Source organism: Furipterus horrens, unplaced genomic scaffold (genome assembly GCF_987537825.1).
Source record: "Furipterus horrens unplaced genomic scaffold, mFurHor1.1.pri manual_scaffold_11, whole genome shotgun sequence".
Classification (NCBI taxonomy): Eukaryota; Metazoa; Chordata; class Mammalia; order Chiroptera; family Furipteridae; genus Furipterus; species Furipterus horrens.
The window spans coordinates 584,731-607,280 of NW_028327181.1; the positions used below are offsets into that span (position 1 = coordinate 584,731).

At 65.3% G+C, this 22,550-nt stretch overlaps 1 protein-coding gene across 3 annotated transcripts; it reads right to left on the bottom strand.

Annotated features, from left to right (window-relative positions):
• Nucleotides 1-1,577: 1,577 nt before the first annotated feature.
• Nucleotides 1,578-19,985, bottom strand: ULK1 (unc-51 like autophagy activating kinase 1). Of its 3 annotated transcripts, none has more exons than XM_090257807.1 (28): nt 19,840-19,985; nt 19,553-19,645; nt 19,433-19,474; nt 13,230-13,262; nt 12,870-12,906; nt 12,031-12,204; nt 11,875-11,948; nt 11,541-11,642; nt 10,665-10,723; nt 10,501-10,583; nt 10,181-10,231; nt 9,877-9,965; nt 9,568-9,700; nt 8,741-8,801; nt 8,490-8,579; nt 8,009-8,134; nt 7,240-7,388; nt 7,029-7,115; nt 6,384-6,652; nt 5,731-5,912; nt 5,437-5,546; nt 5,206-5,349; nt 4,657-4,850; nt 4,369-4,541; nt 4,171-4,289; nt 3,835-3,992; nt 3,182-3,317; nt 1,578-3,110 (listed from the first exon to the last, which is right to left on the bottom strand). In XM_090257807.1, exons 1-28 carry the CDS (start codon nt 19,948-19,950, stop codon nt 3,058-3,060), a joined length of 3,132 nt encoding a protein of 1,043 aa, XP_090113933.1. In that variant the 5' UTR covers nt 19,951-19,985; the 3' UTR covers nt 1,578-3,057. The 3 variants fall into 3 exon arrangements, with proteins under 3 accessions (XP_090113933.1, XP_090113934.1, XP_090113932.1); XM_090257808.1 differs by having other exon boundaries at nt 4,657-4,820; nt 9,568-9,718; XM_090257806.1 differs by having other exon boundaries at nt 9,568-9,718.
• Between the last annotated feature and the right edge of the window lie 2,565 nt (nt 19,986-22,550).

Below are 22,550 nucleotides of genomic sequence, written 5' to 3' on the forward strand. Positions count from 1 at the left end.
CAGTTTGAGTCAGGGTGGGTGCTCGAGCCCACCGCCTCTGGCCAAAGGGTCCCTGTGGGCCTGGGCGGCTATGAAGGTGCAATGAACGTGCAGAGAGGACTTTGAGGTTGTCCTGCATGGTCATTGCACCCCCAGGCCGGCGCTCCTGGGCTCACTCGTCACAGGCAGGCTGCTGCACAAGGGTGTTTATAGCAGCTTTATTCATAAGTGCTCAGACTAGGAAGCACCAAGATGTCCTCCAGCAGGTGCATGGGAAGTAAGCAGTGATACGTCAGACTGTGCGGTACTACCCAGCCCTCAAATAAAAAGAGCTGTCAAGCCATGAAAAGACATGGAGAACATTACATTACGTCCTCAGTGGAAGAACCCAATCTGAAAAGGCTACATACTGTATGATTTCAACAGTATGACCTTCTGGAAAAGGCACCACTTTCTCTGGAGACAGTGAAAGATCTGGGATCGTGGTGGGAGAATGAACAGGCAGAGCACAGAGGGTTTTTAGGGCCATAAAACTGCTCTGTATGACCCCCATAATGACAGACACATGTCGTTACACATTTGTCCAAACCCACAGAAGGTACACTATGGACTCTGGGTGACCGCAATTGTCAATGTGGGCTCATCAATTGTAACAAATGTACCCCAGCAAAGCAAGGTATTAATAATGCAGGGAATGGAGGGTGGGGAAGAGGGAGTGTATGGGAACTGTCCTTTCTGCATAATTTTTCTGTAAAAATAAGTATTTGTTAATGAAGTAACAGCAAAATGCCATGATTGTCTCCATCCCCTTTGAGCATCTGTTTGTTCCTGACACTGGGAGCCCCACGGAGCCGACGGGCAGGCAGCACCGGCCGCAGTCCCTGCCCGGCTCGGCCCTTCCTCTCTGGAGACGAGCGTCACACTTGAGGAAGCCAGCCCAGGGCAGGGCCCACCCTCACTTCCTCAACTGCTACCTCTCCGTGAACTCGCACTTCATATTGCGGTTAGCCTTTTTGGTAACTTAATGAGTTATTTTTAACTTACAAAAACATCATGTAGTTGAAAAAAATGCAAACCAAACAACTCAACATTACAGGTACCACCCAATTCAGGAACGGCTAGAGGACTTGACGTGACATTTCCCCAGAAACTTAGCTATACACGGCCAACGAGCCCATAAAAAGATGCTTAAGGTCACGCATCACCGCAGGCATGCAGACCCGCACCACACAGAGTACGGGATAGATGCAGCGGCCGCCCAGCGCTGCTGAGGACTGGATACGTCCGTTGGGGATGGAAATGGTGTGGCTGTCGTGTAGTCTGGTGCTGGTTCCTCGAAATTGTACAAGCAGTTACCCACAACCTGCACTCCCCTCCCAGGGGAGCCCCGAGAACCCAGAGGCAGGCGCCCCAGGGCCCAGGACAGCAGGTTGCTGGGCCATGGCCCCGAAGCCCCAGCTGTGCCCCGGGGGTTTGCTCCCCAAGCTGAGCCCGGCCTGTGTGCAGGGCCACCCCAGGGGCTGCCTGCAGGGTTGCAGGGTCTGGGGGTGGGGGTGAGAAAGCAGGTGCTGGCCTGGGACAGTGACAAACACGAACCCAACAATTCCAACAGTTTATTTCCTTAGATGGGTGTTACACAATTTAACACAACTGGCGTGGGGGCAGGGTGGGAGCCACACAGAATTCCTTTTGAAGTAGACTGAGAATCGAGTGCTGTCCCAGGGAGCAGGGCAGGCTGACGACACACGGGACACACTTGGTGCCACTAAACGAGGGACCAGGAGGGAGGCCTCTCCCGTGGAGCCAGCCTCCTGGCAGCCCTCGAGTCCAGCTGACTATACAGCAATAAATAGGAACATGTCCTGTGCAGCACAAAAGAAATAATGTCACTGGTGATGAGAAAATAAAGTCTCTGAGCTTCTTCTAAGTCCAAGCACAGGGCAATATTCAAGTATTGCGAAGAAACACGCGCAGATCTCTGTCGGGGTCTGTGGCGTGGACCTTCGACCCCCTGGCCAGGTGCCTGGACTCGCCCAGGCTTCCTTTGCACTCCTGGGGGTACATCTGAGGGGGCCAAACAAAGCTGGGCAGACTGGAAAGGCCCCCAAGAGCCTGGAAGTTGGGCCTCCCTGACCCCTCTGACCCCTGTGAAGGTGGCCAGGACCTGGTTGGGGGGAGGGAGGAGGGGCTTGACATTAACACCTACTGGGAAAGCTGGATGAGGTTTTTGCACAAAACACGCCCCCTCCCCTGACCACCGTCTTCCTGGCAGGGGTCTCACTACCCAACCTGGGAGGGACAGCAGGATGGCTGGCCACGCAGGCAAACCTGCCTGTCAGCTCCCTCCCACCCCTAACAAAATGTCCTAAACACCTATGAGTTTTCTTTTCTAAACAAAAAAAGAGCTGCAGAAAAATAAGACATTTCATGAGTGAAGTGTAAAAGACTGCCACGTCTGCTCTGGGTCAGAAAGCTTGGGGCGTCATACTGTGTCCCTCAAAGGACATTTAAATAAGACGCTGTGCTCCCCAGGGTCGGGCAGCAGGCACAGCGGGCTATGTATGTATGTATGTATATATGTATATGGCATGTACACACGCCAGGGCTGGGCGGACAGTCCCGGCACCAGTCCGCCTGCATAAAGTGCTTGGTGATTCACAAAGCTGGGGGTGGTCTCGGGGAAGAAGAGGGGCCAGGAGCCCACCCCTTGTCCTGGGCGGGCCCTGGCTGGTCTGGAGGCTTTGGCTTGAGTGGGCCCCTGCTTGTCCTCAGCAGTTATGTGCTGGGTGTGGCCAGGGTGGGGGATGCCCATATGTCCTTCCTGCCCTGGAGGCAGCCAGGGGACTGGCCTGGGTGGAGGTTCTGTGCGGGCCCTCCAGTGCCAGCCAGAGCCCAGGAAATAGATGTGGCTGGAGACCTGGCCCTGGACGCAGGGCGGGGAGACTGTCCTTCCCCAGCACCGGGAGCAGTCCCCAGGCTGCAGGCTTATCCCTAGCAGCCCACTCTGGGATCCCTGGAGGAGGTCCAGCCACTGGGGCACGGCAGACGGGCTCCCAGGAGGTCAGGCACAGATGCTGGTCAGCAGGGCCCGGGCAGCAGGGCCGAGAGTCTCCGCTCAATGCACAGCTTGCCTGCGGGGAGAAGGACCAGTGAGCACTGCCCCCGCCCGTGTCCCTACCCCTCCAAGAGAGCCGGCACTCACACTTGGCGATGTTCTCCACGTCTGCCTGGTCCGTGAGCAGCTGCTGCAGCCCCTCCATGAGCAGAAGCGCCTTGTGGTAGCGCTGGATGCAGTCCTCCCGGCGGTGGAACATCTCGTCCAAGGCGGCCGACTGCACCTGCTCGGCCAGCAACGGGGGGCGGGAGGGCATCTAAACAGGTGCCCATGTGGCTGTGGGCAGCCAGGGACTACAGGTCGGACCAGTAGCTATACCCCACCCCCAGGGCAGTCAGGGGTCACCCCTGGGGAGAAGGCAGACTCTTCTAGAACACTTGTTCAGTGTGCATTTTAAATACACAAATCAATGATCTTAAGAGCAGGCACTGCCTCGGGGCTGCTCTCTTTGGGCAGAAGGACCCCAAAACCTCAGCAGCCAAGCATGCACAGGCCAGGCCTCCAAGCCAGGGGCCAGCACCGATCCCTTCTGGAGGCCACATCCTCACCAGTTGGGGAAACTGAGTCTCGAGGAGGATGTGGCCGGAGATGCGCCTGGGCTACAGAGCCTGTGGACCTGGAGGGGCCCCAGGTCATCTGTCACCTGGGGGGCTGCAGGGTATCATTTCCCACCCCAGAAGCCATGTCCTGAAACCCAGCCGAGCTGCGGCCCTGCGTCCAGCCCTGGTGTCTGGCCATACCGTATGCACCGCGTGGCTGAAGATCAGCTTCTCGGCGGTGATGCTCTGGATGCGGTCCAGGAGCCGCTGCTTGTCCAGGAAGAAGCGCTGCAGGCGCAGGCTCAGGCCTTGGCAGGACAGCACGCTGGCCTTGTACAGCTCGTTCAGCTTCCGCACCACTGCACAAGGGATCGTCAGCTGCGCCCAGCCCGGCCCCTCGCCACGCGCCGGGACACGCTGCTGCGCCCCCACGGGGCTGGCTGCTCTCATGGCCTCTCCCCGCGGTCACCTGCCCTCCCGGACCTGGTCCCTGAGCTCCATGCTCACCGGCGGGGCGGCCCGGGAGCCCACACTCACCCTGCTTCACGGTGGACGACAGGCACAGCTTGCCGGCCCGGATCTGGTCGATGGCGGTCTGGAGGGCGGAGGACAGCAGCTCGGCCACCTTCAGGTAAAGCACCAACTGCTCCGCGAAGCTGGCGGGAGGCAGGCGTGTCAGGCGGCCGCGGGTCCCACGTGCCAGGCCGCCTCCCTGCCGCCCGCTGGCACGCCTACCCCCACTCCCGGCTCAGCAGGCTGATCTGGTCGGCCACTACGCTCTCCTGCAGCTGGTACTCGGGGCCCCCGGCTGCCTCGCCGGCGCTGCCCTTTAGGGTGGCGATCTCCAGGACGTGCTGGACGAAGGTGAGCGTGAAGCGCAGGCCGCGCAGGATCTCCGTGTGCTCTTGCTGTGGGGATCGGACCGGAGGCTCGAGCAGGCTCTGGGGCCGGGGGCCAGACGCCCAGAGGCCTCTGCTCCGCCCCTGCCCCCACGCCACCCCGGGCCCGCCCCAGCCCCCTCACCTCCATGAGCGTCTCCTCGGGGAGGTCAGGGGCCTCGAAGGTCACGGCCCCCTCCAGGTTGGCAGCAACAGTGTCGGCAAAGCTGCAGCAGTGGCCAGGGGCCAGGGCCTCGGGGGTGGCCTCACTGCAGGCCCCGGACGCCAGGTGGCGGGCGGACGCAGAGCCTGCGGAGCTGAGGGAGCTGGAGGAGCCCACTGTGGGGGAGGCCCCTGATTCAAGATGAGCCCTTGCCTCCCTGTGAGCCACCCCCGTCCCTCAGCTCCCTGATCAAGACCCTGCCCCCCGCGCCCTGGCTGGCTGGGCCTCGGCTCACACTCCTTCCACCCCCCGAGTGGACCCCGGTGGAGGACTCGCCTCCCTCCCCACCCGCTGCGGGTGAGGCACTGCTGCAGAGGCTGGGCCGCGGGTGCCCGTGTGTGTGTGTCGCCTGCACGGAGCCTGGGGACCCCTGACCCACAAGGAAAGCCACCGCGGGCGGCTGGACATGCGGCTGGTGTCCTGGACGCCCAGCACAGCCCTGCCTGCGAGGGGCCCTGAGACGGTCCTCACCTGAGAACATCCTAGTGCGGGGGCCCTGGGGTGGTGTGGCCCCACTGGGGGGCGAGCCCACCGTGAACACCACGGGGGAAGGGCTGCCGGCGCCCCCAGCCCGGACGCCGGGCTGCAGGTTCCCTCCGAAGCCAGCAGAGGGCGCTGCGAGGGGGGAGAGGGCACGCTCAGGGCCTTCTCCCAGCCCCCCTGAACCCCCAACCCCCGCCCTCAGCCCACACTGCCGCGCACCGATTTCCATGGGCTTCTCGTGCAGGCTGTCAGAGCTGCCCAGGTCCGGGGCCTGCGTCCCAAATGCGGCCTTAAGCAGCAGGTCGGTGAGGCGGCCGGTGCTGAGGGACCTGCAGGGTGAGGTGAGGGGCAGTGACGACCCGCCCCGGGGTCCAGATCAGCTCACCCAGCTCACTGCCCGCCAGGCACAGAGCTGCACATGCCCCCCAGGACAGCCACTGTCACCCGGCAACCGACAAGTAAGCCGAGGCTCAGAGGGGGCCGCGGAGGGACCCAGTGACAGACAACACTCACCTGCCAAAGGGGCCCTTGGTGTCCTCGGGGGGCCGCAGGCCAGGGCCCTGGAAGGGACCGGCCTCTGAGAGGTCAGGCAGCGTGCGGTTCCGAGGGGGCGTCATGACCACGCCCTGCCGGGCCAGGAGGGTCAGCAGGTTCTGGGAGCTGGAGGTCTTGGGGAAGTCGAAGGCGGGCATGGCCTAGGAGGGGCAGGGGATGCTGAGAACGACCCCGGCCGAGGCCTCCGCCACGCCACTGTGGACGCTCCGATGGGTCGGCTGCGCTGGCCTGCGTCTGTAGGGCCCCGGCCCAGAGCCCCCCCCGCCCAGCCCACACCCATGGCCACACACCACACGGCGACAGCACTGGGGGCTGCGGGTGCCGGCTCCACCCCTCTGTGTCCAGGGGACGAACCAAACAGTATTTCTGTGGTGGCAGCCTAGGCTTTCTGGGGCTGTGGGCCACCAGACCAGGATGGGGATGCTTGTCCTGCTAAGGGCCACACAGCAGACGCTCTGGCTTTGGGGACCTGCCTGTCATAGGAGCGCCGCCATAGCAAGACTCGGCACCAAGGACACCACCTCTGGGTTTGGGGCCCCATGTCCCGTGGAAACAGGGGGTGGAAAGAAGGGGACATTCACGCACAGTCTGGAGCTCTGGGGCCCCATTACCTTGGTAGGGGAGCCCAGGATAGGGGGCAGCGGGTCCCGCTGCAGGAAGTCGGGCAGCTTGGGCGAGCCACGCAGAGATCGGCGGGGCTGGAGGCCACGGGGCGGCGGAGGGGGGCTGGCCTGCGGGTGGCCGAGCATGGCCCCCAGAGGGTCAGTGGGGGGCTTGGGCAGCTTGGGGCGAACGATGTGCAGGTCGGACAGGTTGGGAGCGCTGTGCAGGCGGCTGCCCAGCCCCGTGCTGCGGGGAGAGTGCTCAGGCATGGAGGAGCCTAGGAGGGCACAGGACACACCTGGTCACTGCGCCTGGTGGCTGCTGGGCCGCCCAGCCACATTGCAGCCCAGGCGCGCGTGCGGAGGCCCCCAGTCTGTCCCTTAGGCCCTTCACCCTCTCGGCCACCTGAGTGGCAGGTTCCACTGTGCACTGGAGGAGACAGCACAGAGGAGCTGGGACACCCGCCCCTAGTCACATAGTGCGGAGAGTAGGTGTGGGGAGACTGGGACCCCACAGCCACTCCCTTCTCACCCTCCTTCTACCTGTGCGGAGTGCAGGCTTTAGAACAGGGCACAGCCACCCTGAGTGTGGCGCTGCACTCCTCACCCCTCCCCAGAGCCACGAGCATGCCCGGGGGCTGGCGCTGCACCTACCTGGACGAGGGGACCTGCCGCCCCGCATCTCAGCTCCCTGTGGGGAGGGCACCCCACTCCAGCCCAGGCGCTCAGGGATGGTTCCAACTTGGAGACAAGGGGTTGCCCAGCTTAGTGCCAGAGGGAGATGACACCGCCCCCCCATCCGTGCAGAGACGCCCAGTGCCATCCCAGTTAGGAAGGTGCACCCACCAGTGGGCTAAGGACTCACCTTGTGGAGACGGTGTGTAGGGCCGGCCCCCACCCAGGGAGAGCTTCCTGGCCAGGGCGGCTCCATGCTCAGCATGGGATGGGGGAGACGGACTGGCCCGTGTGAAGCCCAGGGGGCTGGTGCTGCCCGACCTGCGGATAGCGGAGGAGCTGGGGACACAAACAGGAGCCAGGAAGTGAGGCCACGGCCCTGCCAGCGGGCTCGTCCCCCTCACTGTCCTAGATGGAGGACGACTGCAGGGTGGGGAGCCCCCGTGTGTGCCCCAGGGCACCCCAGGCTGTCGGCCAGGACGACCATTGGCCGCAATTCTAAGAAGCGTAATTCTGAGAATTACAAAAGAGGGAGCGCCCCGGCTGGTGCGGCTCAGTGGCCTGAGTGCCGGCCTGCAAACCCAAAGGTCACTGGTTCGATTCCCAGTCAGGGCACAGGGCTGGTCCCCAGTGGAGGGCACACGAGCGGCAACCACACATCCCAGTTTCTCTCCCTCTCTCTCTCCCTTCCCTTCTCTCTGAAAATAAATGAATAAAACCTTTAAAACAAACAACAACAACAATAACAAAGACTGCCCTCTCCTCCACTCGTTACTTCTGTTGAAGCTGGTTTCGTAAACTCAAGCTGCGTCCCTGACACTAGCACTCAGCGACCCAAGCCCAGGACGCCAGTCTGCAGTACGCCACGCACAAGGGCGCACACAGGCCACGGCACCTCTCCAGCGGCAGCAGCGGGGTTCTCGCCACCGCTCCTGCCCAGCCCCGGGCCCTGCACGCACCGTGGGGTCTGGCACTGGGTGGGCGACTGCAGGTTCTGCTCGATGCGCTGGTAGTTCTGCACCTGCGTGGGCACCGGGATGGGAACAGATGCTCCGCACCTGCTGCCGGAGAAGGGGCCGGCCCGGCTGTGTGGGCAGACAGACAGGGTGGGGCAAGGTCACTGGGGACGGCGCTGGGACTGCTGGAAGCCCACCCTGGCACTCAGTGCCCAGGGGCTTCTGGTCAGAACCAGCCATGGGACACACTGTAGAAGGTGGGAAGGGGCAGCAAGGCCCCATGGGCACTGGGGGCTGATGCCTGCCCGGCCTGTAGGCCCAGGGGCGATGGTGCCACTGATCTCCATGGTTCCTGTAGCTACCCACCCCTCTGAAAACAGCCCTGCCCCACAGTCCCTTCTGCTGGGCCACCCCCAGCAGCCAGGGGAAGCGCTGGCTCGAGACCCACTCCAAGCCCCGACCCACCCTGCCCTGGCTCACTCACCCTGAGGGGCTGGGGGAGCTGCTACAGGGCGGGGACGGGGATGGGGTCCGGCCATGGCTCTCCAGACCAGCTGAGGCCACCAACGAGCTCCTGGCAAGGCAGAGCAGGTGGTCAGTCAAGTGCCTGCAGGGACCCGGCCCCTTCCTAGGGCCCACCCTGCTTGGGCACAGCAGCCTGGGCTCCCGACTCGCCCGACCCCAGGCGGGGGCCTGCACCTCCCTCCCCCGGCGAGGTGGCTGAGCGGAGCTTACCCACTGCACATCAGGCTGTCCGGTGGGGGCTTGCCACTGGCTGCCTCGGCCACCAGGTCACCTGCAGGCGGGAGACAGGCAAGGCTGGGCCCCAGGCCACCTCCCGCACCATGGCTCCGACAGCCCCGCACATAATTCCAGACAGAGGTGAGGGCCACAGCAGGGCCTCGTGAGACCAGGGCCGTCTCATCCTGGGGGGCTGGGGCACCATGCTGGGCCCAGTGCTCGTGTCCCCACTTCTGTCACTTCTACTGGGAACGCCCTTTGCCTGCCTGCACATCAGGGCTCTTGGGGGGGGTGGTCTGTAGTTCCTGTCTCCCCCGCCTTCAGCCAAGTCCAGACCGGGCACCACCGCTGCCAGTCTGCGCCGAGCCCTCCAGCAGGACCCGACCCCACAGCTGCCTGCCTTCCTGCTGCAGTCCTCGCGCAGCCTGAGGGGCACCCAGGTCCACTCCCACCCAGCCTGGCCGGGGAAGTACCAGCGTCCAGGGCCATGAGAGGAACTGAGGACCCGGGGCAGGACTGTGGGGGCTGGGCTCTCCAGAGGGGCCATCAATGCACAAATGACAGGAGCAACATAGGCACCGAGAGGAGGCAGGCAGGGCGGGGCGCAGAGGGCGGGGCACGTGGAGGGTGGGCTGGTCCGCCGACCTCCCGCTGACCATGGGCAGGACTCGGCTTTGACCCTGCAGCCAGGCTGACTGGGTGGGTTGGCTCCCAGAAGCCCACCGAGGGTCCATGGATGGAGACAGGACTGCGACAACATGCACAGAGCCCCCCTGACACACCGGCCACCCTGCCCCCCAAACACACTACAGAGAGCCGACCTGGAAACTGGGCGGGGACCATGACAAAGTCATCGGTGTCGCAGGACGAGTCCTTGCTGCTGCCGCCTGAGTCCCGGGAGCCCTGAAGGAAGCCGGCGGCATCGGCCGGGGAGGTCAGCGTCTTCTGCAGCTGCTGCATCTCCCCCAGGGACTGGAGTCAGAGGGAAGGCCGCTGAGACCCCGTCCGGGCCTGGGTGCCGACAAGGGGCTCTGCCCCCCTCTCTCCCGGGGCCAGGCCCCCCTTCACCATGAGATGCCACACGCGGGCCCGCAGACTGCCGGCGGGGCTGCCCCCCCCAGGTCACTCACCGGAGGGGAGGCCAGGTGCGAGGTGGAGCTGCTGCTGGAGCTGCTGCCGGAGCCGGAGCTTGGGGAGGAGGGCACGGGCACCGGCGGGGCTGTGGGGGCGCGCAGTCAGGGCCTCCGCTGCCCTGCGCACCCCGCGTGTCCTGCGGACAGCTGCCCACAGCACCCGGGGCCCAGGGGAAGGGCTGCTCCCACCTCCCAGACCTGCCGTGCCCAGGCTGGAGGGGCTGCGGACCCAGGACCCCCAACCCCCTGGGCAGGGGCTGCAGCCCGGAGGGCGGGGGCATGAGACCCTCAGGGAACTCACACTTCTTCACAGAGGCGCTGGCATCAAGGAACGGGTGACGGAAAAACTCATCTGCGGGGGGCGGGGGAGGGGAGGGGCGGCTGAGGCCTCAGGACCCCGACCCTGTGGTTTCTGGGGTGAACGGCCACCCTCAGAGTCCCAGGTGACCTCGGGACCTGTGCCGGCTGGCACTCCACCAGGCGCGGAGCCAGAGCTGGGCTCCCGCGCACCTGGCCCAGGTCCACGCACCGTGGCTGTCCCAGCAGGGCTCCCACTGCACGCGGGGCCCCCAGCCCACGTGCAGGCTCCCCCGAGGTGGGGGCCGTGGGGGCCCCACTCACCGAAGTCCATGCGGTCCTTGTGGTTGCGCTGCAGCAGGGCCAGCAGCAGCTGTCTGAGTGGGGCTGAGGTCTCCCGGGGGATGCTGTGTGGGGCCAGAGGACACAGGTCAGCCTGGCTGGGGGCTGTGCAGGGCACGGGGACGCAGCCAGGGGAGGGGACTTACATGGGCACCAGGGTCTTGTTCTTCTCATAGAAGAGGCGCAGGTCCTGAGGGCTGCTGGCCTGGCGGGGGAACAGTGGTGTGAGGGCCCCAGGGGCCCCGGACAGCTGCTCAGGTCCCTGAGGGCGCTCGGCCAGGACTGGGCACCCTTGTGCACCTCCAGGCACTGGCCCATCAGGCTGAAGAGCGTGGGGACCGAAGGCTGGTAGCCACGCGGCCACTCTCTCTGAAGAGGCAGCTGGGCGTGGGGGAGTCCAGGCGTCTGGTGCGGCAGGTTGTTTGCCTCTCGAAATGAAGGAGGCACCTGTGCCCCCATCCCTGAGATGCTCGGCCCTCCCGCGGGGCAGTGAGCCCGGGGGCGAGGCCTGGCATGTGCAGTTTGTTCATTTGCTCCCCCCGAGCGCTGCCGAGTGCCAGGCACTGGTCCAGGCCAGGGGGCAGCGGGACAGCACCCGCCCTCCTGGGGCTGCCGCGCCGGCAGGACAGCCCTCTGCGCCTCACGCAGAGGAACGGCAGGCCGCAGGGCAGGCTGGCAACGTCGCCAAGAGCCGCCCGACGGTCCACGTGGTCACTACAGGACACACAGGCCTGCAGGGCAGAGTCCCCCGCAAAGCAAGCCCCTGCCTTCCAAGTGTGGGGCGCACCCGAGCTCGGGGCCCTGATGCCATTCAGCGGGTCACCCCAGTATTGGCATGGACAGGAGGGAGCCCGAGAACTTCACTCAGACACACACATGGACAGAGAAACGCACCCCAGAACCAGCAGACACTCGGGCCTCGGCCCTGAAGTGGCCGCAGAGGGTGAGCTGGGAGGCCGCGCGGCCTGAGTGGGAGGGCGCGGGCAGGCCAGCAGCCCGTCTCTGACCTGGGGCCCGCTCACCTGGAAGGGTGCCTTTCCCGTCAGGCACTGGTACACGATGGTGCCGATGCTCCACAGATCCGCCTTCCCGTCGTAGTGCTGGGACATGATGACCTCAGGGGCCTGCAGGGCGTGAGGAACGCGGGTCAGGGCCACGGCAGGAACGGACCCTGAGTGTGCACTGACCCAGCCTGGTGCCAGCTGAGCGGGACAGACACCTGGCAGGTGCCAGCCAATCACCACAGACGTGGTGGGGAACGACGGGAGGACAGCCATACCGGCTAACCCCCCCGTGAGGCCGCAGCAGGGGCTCCGCGGAGGACACACGGGGCAGCAAGGCGGGGCCGCCGCCTACCATGTACATGGGGGAGCCGCAGAGCGTGGCCGCCATCATGTTGCTCTGCAGGTACCGGGCGAAGCCGAAGTCGGCTGTGGGCGGGGACAGACGTGTGAGCAGAGCAGCCGCCGCCCCCGGCCCCCAGGCCCGCAGCCCCGCCAGCCCCCGCCTCACCAATCTTGACGCGGATGTTGTTGGGGTTGGCGCGGCGCCCGCCCGGGTTGGACAGCAGGATATTCTGGGGCTTCAGGTCGCGGTGGATGATGCCCTTGCTGTGCAGCAGCCGCATGGCGCCCGCGATCTGCTGCAGGAACAGCCGGATGGTGTCCTCGCTCAGGGTCCGCATGGCTGTGGGGGGACGGGGCTGAGGGCGGCCGCTCTCCCGGGGGACAGGGCCCGCACGGCCCTCCCCGCCGGAGAGGCCCCCACCAACCGTGAGGGGACCTGCTCCCTTCCTGCGGTCCGTGGGTCCCCGTCACTCCCTGCAGGCACGTGCTCCTGTCCAGCCCAAGGCCGCCCTGGGCGGTGCCCACACACCGCCTCTGACCGGAGTGTGTCACCTGCCCACAGGACAGCTCCTTGCAGCTGCCGCCCACCTGCTCCTGTCTTCTCCGACACCTCCCGGCATCTACTCAAGACAGGTCCCCCACCTGCAGCTCTGCCATGAGCCCCAGGGCCTAGCCCTCAAGGGTCGAGGGGCAGGAGTGGTGGATACAGAGGGGCTGACCCTGCCTGCGGCACAGCCTGGTTGGGGGGGGACCTGCTCTCTGCGGTGAGAGGCTGCACTGGGACTCGGGGGGCTCTGAATGGGATGGCACCCCGCACAGCAGCCAGCCAGGCACCCTGCCACTCGGAGGGTCCTTGATGGCTTTGTCCCTGCTTCCACCTTCCCCAGCAGGCGCCAGAGGAATGGAGGACTAGCTGCCACCATCGGGCCTGGGGCCAGTCCACCTCAAGGGCTGGGTCAGGGTGGGCCTGGGCGCGCAGCCCACTGGCCCTGGGGCGCCACTCACTGTGCAGGTAGTCAGCCAGGTCCCCGCCGTTACAGTACTGCAAAAGACCAGCACCAGGCCTGTCAGTGTGCAGGCCCCGCCCCAGCCTGCCCAGGTGTCCCCAGCCCCTGTGCCCGGCACTCGGTGCCTTCTGCCCTTCCCGGGGCAGACGTCTGCTGCAGCCCTTGCTCGAAGAGGCCAGAGGGGCACTGCCCACCCCTCAGGCACCAGCTGCAGTGACCAGGGTGCCCAGTGCTGCGGCCCCGAGCCCGTGGGCACACAACACGGGTAGCGCAGCCGCCCCGCCCCCGGTGACAAGGGGTCGGAGAGCTGGGCGGGCACAGCCTCCCTGTCCTTCCAGCCGGGCCCACAGGGACTCACCTCCATGACCAGGTAGACGGAATTGGCCATTTCCTGTAGGACACAGAAGTGGCAGTGAGAGGTGAGGGGAGCTCATCTTGGCCCCACTCGGCAGCCCCCAGTCTCGTCCGAGTGGGACCCGAGCACCTGGTACCCTGGAGCTCGGGGTGGCCTCACTCCCACACCCAGTGGGCGCGAGCAGGGAGACAGAGCCCCTAGTGACCGTGTGGATGATAAATGTCAGCCCCCCCGCCCCGCCCGATGGCCCCAGTGCTCTACCAACTGATGGAGCTGTGTGTCCAGGGTGGAGACACCCTGGGAGCAGGCTGACGTGTGGGTGTGCTCAGGGTGTGGGGCTGACACTGCAGCCCCGTGGGGCCACGCTGGGCACCCCTGGGACAGGCAGGCCTGCTCCGGCATGCCTTGCCTGGCGTTCCCAGGCCCTTCACTTGGGGTGTGCCCCAGCAGGGACGCAGAGCCTGGAGGGTGGGGGGTGGTCCCCGTCCACAAAGGCAGGCCTCAAGGCCCGGCCCCGCCTGCCAGCCCAGCCTCCAGGGCAGCTGTGGGGGAAAGATAACACAGGGGCAGGTACCCCCACTTCATCACACGGGACCATGGGGCGGGCCCAGGCTACAGGAGCAGGGTGCAGACGGGGTCAGAGGGAGACAGAGGATCCGACAGAGGTCAGAGGGAGGTGCCCAAGACAGGGACTCAGAAATGACCCAGGAGACCGAGACACCCAGGCCACCTGCATCATCTGACCGTGGCCACCTCCACTGAGGTGCTCAGCGTGCTCCCCAATTTGCGCCCCAGCCGTGAGCTCCGGGGGGCCAGTGAGGCTGAGACGCAGGCCCTGGGCCACACAGTCCAGGAGGGCAGGTCAGTGGGGACCAGGCCGAGGTGCCGCCAGCTCCCCAGGAAGGCCCCAAACTCACCCACTGAGCAGGACAAGCGGGGACAGACAAAGTGACAAGGACAGAGGCAGGCAAAACTAGACAATCACAGCGCTCAGCCCCGCTGAGTCCCCACAAGGAGCTGTTCCCTAGGGCTGGCAGGGACGCCCACACCACCTGAGGTGCCCACCGCTGCCTCCAGATCCAGGGGCACCCTCAGAACGCAGGACAACCTCCCCAGGAAGGAGGTCTCTGTGGCAAAGTGACAACAGAACCCCCCCTGTGCCCAAGAAGCCATGGGGCTCCCCGCACTGGGCCGTGCCCACAGTCTGCCAGCTCACTGCTCCAAGAAGTCCCCCAGCCCAGGCGCGCAGCCCTCCCTGCAGAGGTCACTACCTGTCACCCCCAGGAGGCCAACCTGAGGACGTCCTGGTGCCACACAGCCCCTCAGTGAGCAGGAGACCCTCAGTGGCCACACGGGGAGGTGCGGGTCCAGCCTGCTCTCCTCCCTCTGACCTCTGTCCCTGAGCCCTGGTGGGTCGCTCAGCAGAGACCTCAGGTACCGCCCACCCTGGGCCCAGCAGGAGGCCTGAGGTGTGGGGGTTCAGAGGCCTCAGAGGCAAGACCACAGCAGTAGGCCTAGGAGACCTGGGAGACCGCCCCCCCATCCCCCCAACACACAGGCTCCAGGAGAGAGGGCAGCCTCCGGCAGGTCCCTTCTGGCTGGGGCTGTCTGCCAGCCCTGGGGGGGCACGTGCTAACCCCACCAGCCCTGAGCCCAGGGTGCTGGGCAGACAAGTGAGGACACTCTCCTGGGCCAGCTGCAGCGCGTCCTCCCCCTGCCAGCCCCCCCGCCCCTGACGGGAGACCGGGAGGCCCAACCACGAGGCCCGCAGCACCTCCTGGGGGGCTGGGTGCTGCAGCAGAAGGCCCCGTACCCAGGCCCCTGCCAGGGCCCAGCACGCCATCCTGCTGGGGCCATGCAGTCCCTGTACCACCTGTCTGGGTGTCCCCCACCCCTCCCCAGGAAGCCGCTCTCTGGGCCCCCTGGCTTGGAGGGAGAGGTCAACACAACCTTGGGGGCCACAGCAGCCCTGCCCACTGCCCACCCAGAACCTGAACAGGCCGCAGGCTCACCCGCACCTGCCCCCGTCAGCACTGAATTTGCTTTTCACCAGCTTCCCTGGGGACTGAGTGAGACCTGAGTGGACCAAGCCAGCCCCCTGGGACTCCGTCTGCACCCAGCGCACTTCTTTCTAACGACGGCTGGATCCCAGAGAGGGCTCGCCTCCCAGGAGGGGCTCCTCGGGGGCCGGTTCCTGCCACATCACTACAGGCGCACAAGACGAGGTGCAGACACAGGCCCGCCCGGCCCGGCTGATACCTGGCCCCTGCCGGGCGCCACAGCCGCTGCCCCACACCGTCGGCCCTGGCACGGGGCGGTGCAGCCGCACAGCCGGTTCTGGGGAGGAGGTGCGCACAGCGAGGACCTGCACCTCTGCTGTCGTCACATGGCTGGCCAGGGCGGGACAGAGCCAGGCTGGACCCGGGGTCCTGACTGGTCCTCTGTACAACCCCCGGGAAAGGCCAACGAGGCAAAGCCGTTAAGGGAATGAAATGGAGCCCTCCGCCTCTCGGGGCCCGGGGCAGGGCTGGCCTAGCATCAGGCACTTGGGAGGCTGCCCGGCTCCGGCACTAAGGTGCTTTGCTTAATGGGATCCCCGCTCCCCCCTCGCAGAGCCCACTGTCCGGGGCTGGCCCGGTGGGCAGGCAGGTGCCGACCCAGTTAACTCCTCGCAGCTGGCCATCTTGGCTCCAGAAGGTGGCAAAGGCCACAGGCCAGCAGGACAGAGCTGCTCCTGCCCCCAGCTGGCCGCTGCTGACGGCTCTCTCTGAGGGCACTGATGCCAGCCCACCCTGAGGGCGCAGGGCCACGGCCTTCCTCGGGGGTCCCCTTCCGCGGCTCCCCGGGGCTCCCAGCCCCGCTTGCCTTCTCCAGCCCTCGCCCCGCACCCTGGAGGAAGCAGGCACCCCTCTCCCAGGCGAGGCATGAGCGAGTGCAACCCCTCAGAAAATGCAGTCGACACATTCCTGCGAGACCCCCAGCCCAAGCTGCAGCCGGCAACGCCGCAGATCTGATGCAGGCGCTCTCAGCAGCTCTGTCCCGAGCAGCGTCCAGGGACACTCATGATGTGGCCTGCCCGTGGGACATGGAGGGTATCCAGGGCTCTGGGTGGCAGGCAGGAATTCGGGGCTACGCAAGCTCCAGTTCTCACCCCAGCAACAGAGACCCGGGAGCCGCTGCACGAAGCACCTGGAGCACTGCGTCCCGCCTCACCTGGTGCGCGTTACACACCAAACTTCTCAGTCAAGAGAAAGAGCTGAAACTAGCACAGCCTTGCAGGCAACGGACAGAAGCGCCTGGACGCCAGGCCTATCCCAGGCCCCCGCCTTGGAACCTGGGGCCTGGGGCCTCCAGCACTGCCTGCGTCCCGAGGCCCGTCACGGAGAGCCAGGGGTCCCAAAAGAGCTAGGCGAAGGGTCGGCACTGTCCCGAAGGCCCCAAAGTGAGGCAGGACTCTCCCCTTGCCCACGGTCTCTATCAGCTGCCACTCAAAAGCACAGTGGGCTCTGCCCGCTGTGGGGACGAGTGAGCCCTGCCCAGCGGTGGGAGCCCGCGGACAGTGGCGTGCCGGCCTCCGGAGCCGCAGGCCCGCGGGCGGGGCCCAGCTGCACAGCCCCGCAACCGCGACGGCCACCCTCCCTGGGCAAGAGCTGGAAGGCACTGCCCAGCACCCGGGCTGGGACCGCGCTCCCCCATCAGTGGAAGGCCGGGGTCGCCAGCTGCCTCCCCGAGGCCCGGGGCCTGAGAAGACACGCCAGTCCACGGGGCCCGAGGCCGGGCGCTCACATCAGCCGGACAAATGTCCCTGTCCTGGAAGGCCGGCAGAACAGAGCAACCGCAGCAGACGGAACCCAAGCCGCGGGGAGTGCCTGCCGTCTGTAACGGGGCTCTCCTGGGACGACGCAGGAGCACCCCCACACCGCTCTCGCTGCGCACAGCGGGCGCAGGTCTGAGCACGGCAGACGCGGACTCCAGCGGCCACCACGGCACGCCTGCCGCTCACAGGGGACGCGGGGCTCCCAGAGGGTGAGGAACTCGCCCCAGGTCACCCCGGTAAGTGAAGGGGGCGCTGGGCTCACAGCCGGGCCACCAGCCACTGCACCATCAGCCTCGGGGAACAGCGGGGGGCAGGCAGCTGTGCCTGAACAGCAAGAGGTGCTGAGCCTCCGCGGGCGTGTGGGGAGAGCCCCGAGCGAAGCCACGGTCCACCTCTCAGATGGCCAGCAGGACCACCTAAAACCGAGCAGGCAGGGCTGCGGGAGGCCGGCCCCCCCGCGGGCGTCCACAGTCTGGCCTCCGTGGACCACAATCTGGCAACTGTCCCTAACTCAAAGCACACGCCCCTCTAGCCCAGGGAACCTACTTCCAGGAGTCCACCCTGCAGGTGCCTATGTGCAAAGGCAGGTGCACAGACAGCCACGGCCCCACTGCTGGCGCGCCGGAGTCGGCGGGGGACTGGCGAGGCCAGCTGTGGGACGGGCGATGGGCCACCACCGCGCTGCGGCCACAGCCATGACAGCAATTAACACTCACCCGTGTCTACTACGACCAGTTTCAACCAAACAATTCCACGGTCTCTGTCTTACAGGAAGAGACGGAAGCACAGAGATGTTTGGACAGTGGCCCAAGGACACAGAGCTCGTTTAAGTGGCAGAGCCAGGACTGGAACTCGGTCTGGGCTCTGAACCACTGGGCTGAAAGGTGTTAACCTCACAGAAAGAATAGGGGGTAATTTTCTTGGAAGGAGAGGGGTGTGATTGATCACCCATCGATTGAGAGGGTTACTTGAAGTGACGGGCACCCTCACCAAGACACAGAACGGAGACCGAGGTGTGGTGGGGAAGGGGCCCACGCTTCCCTGCAGAGACCCAGGAACAGCGGCATGGATGGGGTCCCTCTGGGGGCAGACGGGGCTCCACTAGGACAGGCACAGGACAGTCACCATTTTGCATGTCCCATTTTGTACTGCTCCATTTCTTTGAAGACAGATCACTTATTACCTATTTTTAAAAGATGTTTGCTTTTTTTCCTGGGTCCAAGACAGGGGTCTTGGACTCAGGGGACCCCCCCGACAGCACAGGGGAGAGGCCACGCTGGCCTCCAAACCCTTCCCATGGGGGAGCCGCAGAGCCGCCAACCCTGGAGGAAGTGGCACTGCCCACGGCCAGGTGTGTGGCCCAGCAGGATGGGGGAAGGGTTGGGGGAGGGGGACAGAGGAGGTGGTTGCAGTGGTGAGGGGCCACCTCCCTGGACCCAGGACATGGCGTCTCTATGTTGCTATGGTGGCCTGCCAGGTGCTCACTGTCACACTAGACCTGGGCCCCCCCCCCCCACATCAACACGAGCCGGGCCACAGCCCCAGGGCCACAGCCCAGCTTCGAAGGGGGAGGAGAGACCAGGGAGGGAGGGAGGAGGCCACCAAAACACAGACAGCCTGGCCGGGAACTTCCCCTCGGCCGGGGGCTGGTCCCGTGGCTCAGTAAACAGGTTTCAAAACCATTAGTCAGCACGTCGGCCTGCAGATCAGCCGCCTCAGGTTCCCAAGTCCCCAGATCAGGCATCTCGGGTCCCGGACCCCCACGGAGGCGGGGCCTCACCGCCAGGCCCTGGGGGCAGAGGGCAGCTTGGCTGAGGCCTTCCCGGCCCTCGGGGGCCCCATCAGACGGGCAACCAGCCCCGCCAGCAGCGACCCAGGGAGGCCGGCCCGGCGCCTGCCGTCAGCAGCAGGAATCTCCTGTGGCCCCTCCCCTCCCCCCGCCTGACGCAGGAGACACCGGCCAATGCCAGCCCCGGAGTCCTGTCAACAAACAGCAGGCCTGCCCGGACAGGTGGGCCGGCGGCAGGGCGACCCTGGGCCCAGGCCGGAGCCCAGGCTTCCGGGCAGGGCCAGCTGGTCAGGCCAGGCTGCAGCCAGGCCTCCGCGGCCAGGGGAAACGCGACCCACTGCCGCCGCCGCCCGCAGCCCCCGCGGGCCCCCGGGCCAGGCAGCCGGGACGGCGGGCGCTCTGCCAGCAGACGGGGCTGCGGCAGGGTCTCCCGGTCCCTGTCGGGCCGAGGGGCGCCCCGCTCCGGCCCCGCACACGAGCCGCGGTCACTGACCACCGGCAGCGCGGGGCTGGCCTGGCCCGGGACCCAAGCCCCCGCCGAGGCTGGCGCGCACTCCCGCCCCCCTCCCGCCCCGTCCGGCCAGCGCGCGCGAGTCTCACCTGGAAGTCGTACAAAGCCACGATGTTCTCGTGCTTCAGCTCCTAGGACAGAAACCCAAGTTCCCCGTGAGCGGGCGGCTCCCCCGCCGCCTCTCCCCTCGGGGGCCGGGGCCCGCTCACCTTGAGGATCTTGATTTCCTTCCCCAACAGCGTCTGGGACTTGGCGAGGTTCTTCTTGTTAATGCACTTGACCGCGACCTCCAGGTCGTGCTTCTGAAAACCCAGCGGGACCTTTCTCAGAAGCCGGGGACCCCTCGAAGGCCGCCCCGAGTCCACGAAAGCACCGGGCGAGGCCGGGCAGTAAGGGTCCCCGGGGCGCAGGGGTGACGGGGTCCCCGGGGCGCGGGGGTGACGGGGTCCCGGGCGCGGGGCTGGGAGCCCAGGTGCGAGGTGCCTGCCTGCCTCACCTCCCGGTGGCGCCCCTTGAAGACCACTGCGAAGGCGCCATGCCCGATCAGGTCCTTGCGCGAGAACTCGAACTTGCCCACGGTCTCCAGGCCGCCGCGGCCGGGCTCCATGGCGCGGGCCGGGCGGGCCGGGCGGGCGGGCCGGGCTCAGGCGGCGGCGCGGGCCGGGGGCAGCGGGCTGGGGGCGCGCGCCATCGGCAGGCCGGGCCCGCTCCCAGCCCGGCCGCAGATCCAAATCCCACTCCTCGCCGACCCGGTTCCGACTCAGGCTCCGACCCGGTTCCGACTGGGGCTCCGACCCGGTTCCGACAGGCGACCCGACTCCGGCTCCGGCCCCGACAGGGAAACAAAAGAGCCGCGGCCGCAGGGCCCCGGAGCCTGAGACGCCCGCGCACGCGCGCTGCGCGCCGAGGGCTGTAGGGTGGGGGCGGGGCCTGGGGGCGGGGCCCGGGGAGGGGCGGGGCCTGGGGCGACCGTGCGCTTCGTGGGTGACGGGATGGAGCCCGGAGGGGGCGGGGCATGGCGTGGGCGGGCTCAGTTGGTTGGGGCGGGGCCAGTAGCGGGCACGCTGCGTGCAAGTGGGGAGCTAGGCCCTGCGTCCCTCGGGGGTGCACATTTGCCACCGTGATACCCGGGACACGACATGAGTATTCCGGGGCCGGGGACCAAACAGAGTAAGTTCTTAGGGAGAGAAGAGCTGCGTCAGAGGCTGTGCACTTGGATTTGTAGTAACAAATTGTCGGCCGAATTGCACCAAAACGGGGGAAAGAGCCCACAAGTCCGTCAAAGAGGGAAGATTAGCTCGATCGCTGTGCATGCTTTCCGTGGAGTGACACAGAGGGGCGTCTGACACGCAGAGTCCGATGCAGGTGTGCTCAGATGCGAAGCACTTCCAAGTGTTTGCTGAAGGCCCTGGTCGGCGCGGCTCAGCTGGAGCGCCTTCCCGGAGGGACGCAGAAGGGTTGCGGGCCGGAACCGGTCCGAAGCCCAGAGAGGCAACAGTCGATATTTCTCTCTCTCCCCCTTTCTCTTTCTCTAAAAGCAATGAAAGAAAATGCCCTCAGGTGAGGGTAAAAAAAATTTTATAATTAACATAAAGCAAGATGGACCACAGTGAACTGGGCCGATGTCATTTAGAAAGTCACTGTATCATACACAGATAACAGTATGGCGGCTACCAGAGGGAAAGGGCGGTGGGGGGCCGTAGGAGAGAAGAGGATAACGGGGATAAATAATGGTGGAAGGAGACTTGGGGCGGTGAACACACAATGCAACATACAGAGGATGTATTATAGAATTGTACACCTGAAACCTATATAACTTTATTAACCAATGTTACCCCAATACATTAAAAATAAATAAAAATAAAAGAAAGTCATTCAAGGGCTGTGTGGGTACAATACTTGCAGGTGTATACAGTTTTACATGTGCATTTGCACACATGACACATCATGCTAGACTATACACGCATGTATAGTGTAGGGCGTAAATGTATAGTGTAGGGCGTAACAGCTAACCTATGGCTCACCGTATGCCATACAGTAACTTATTTATTCCTCACAATGAGTCCACGAAGGACTTGCTATTATGCCCCCATTTCACAGGTATGAAGATTGAGGCCCCGAGAAGCCAGATCTCCTTCCCACAAGAAACTGTTCGCGGTGGTGGCTTTGGGGTCAGTCTCTTTCCCTGCACACCCTCAGAGCTGGTGGGAAGCATTCTGGCCACGGTCAAGGGCTGCGCTTGCAGATGCAGGATTCTCAGCAGCCTTGTCACCCCCAGCCTTCAGTTACAGCCCTGAGCAGTGAGTGACCAGCCCTCGGAGCAGGCTGCCTGGCCAGGGCCCAGCTGCTGCGCCTGCCCCACCCTCCTCTGCACTGGGGCCAGAGGCTATCAGAGCTGGAAGGGACCCGAGGGTCTCCAGGCCCGCCACCCTCATGCTCCCAGGAGGTGGCCTCCCGTGCCACATGGTTCGCCATATATCCCCTTGGTCCCTCATTCATTCTGGAGTTGCCACAGGGAGGAAGAGAAAGCCTCCTCCTTCAGGAGCTTCCGGTCCGTGGTGATGGCAGGGGACAAGGAGGGGGACAAGGAAGGCGATGCCTGCATAGATGGTGTGAAATAGCAGCTGAGGAGAGTGCGGAGAGTGGGAGGGCAGCCAGTGGGGGCGAGTTTCTGGAGGATTCGTTCCCTGGGAGCCCGGAGCCCAGCCCCCTCTGGAAGGGATCTTCACCCTAAACTCCTGGAACAACCAGGTGGGCAGAATTAGGAGGGGTGGCCGGAGGTGGGGTTTGCTTTTTTGGAAAAGGTTACTGGGCCTGCCTGGGAGAGGCCAGATGGATCTCCTGCCCTCGGGCTGTGCTTGGGTTTGCTCAAGTCCCCTGCCCACAAGGTGTACCACCCCCGGGTCCTCTATTCAGGTTCCATGTTCACAGTCTGCCTACTCACAAAATTCTTTCAAAACCCCCACATCAGTGTCCACATGTATGCTCATTCACAAACGTGCCCCGTGGGAGCCAGCCCTGTGCTCCGGGCAAAGGCGCTGCAGCTGCCTAAGGCCACGTGTTTTGCACTTTTGTGCTTTTTGTCGATTTCGCTGTTGAAAATGGCTCCCAGTGGAAGTGCCACAGTGCCGTCCAGTGTTCCTAAGCGGGAAGACTCCATGGCCACCGCAGGGTGGGGTGTGTCTGTGACCGCCACCCCGGCTTCCA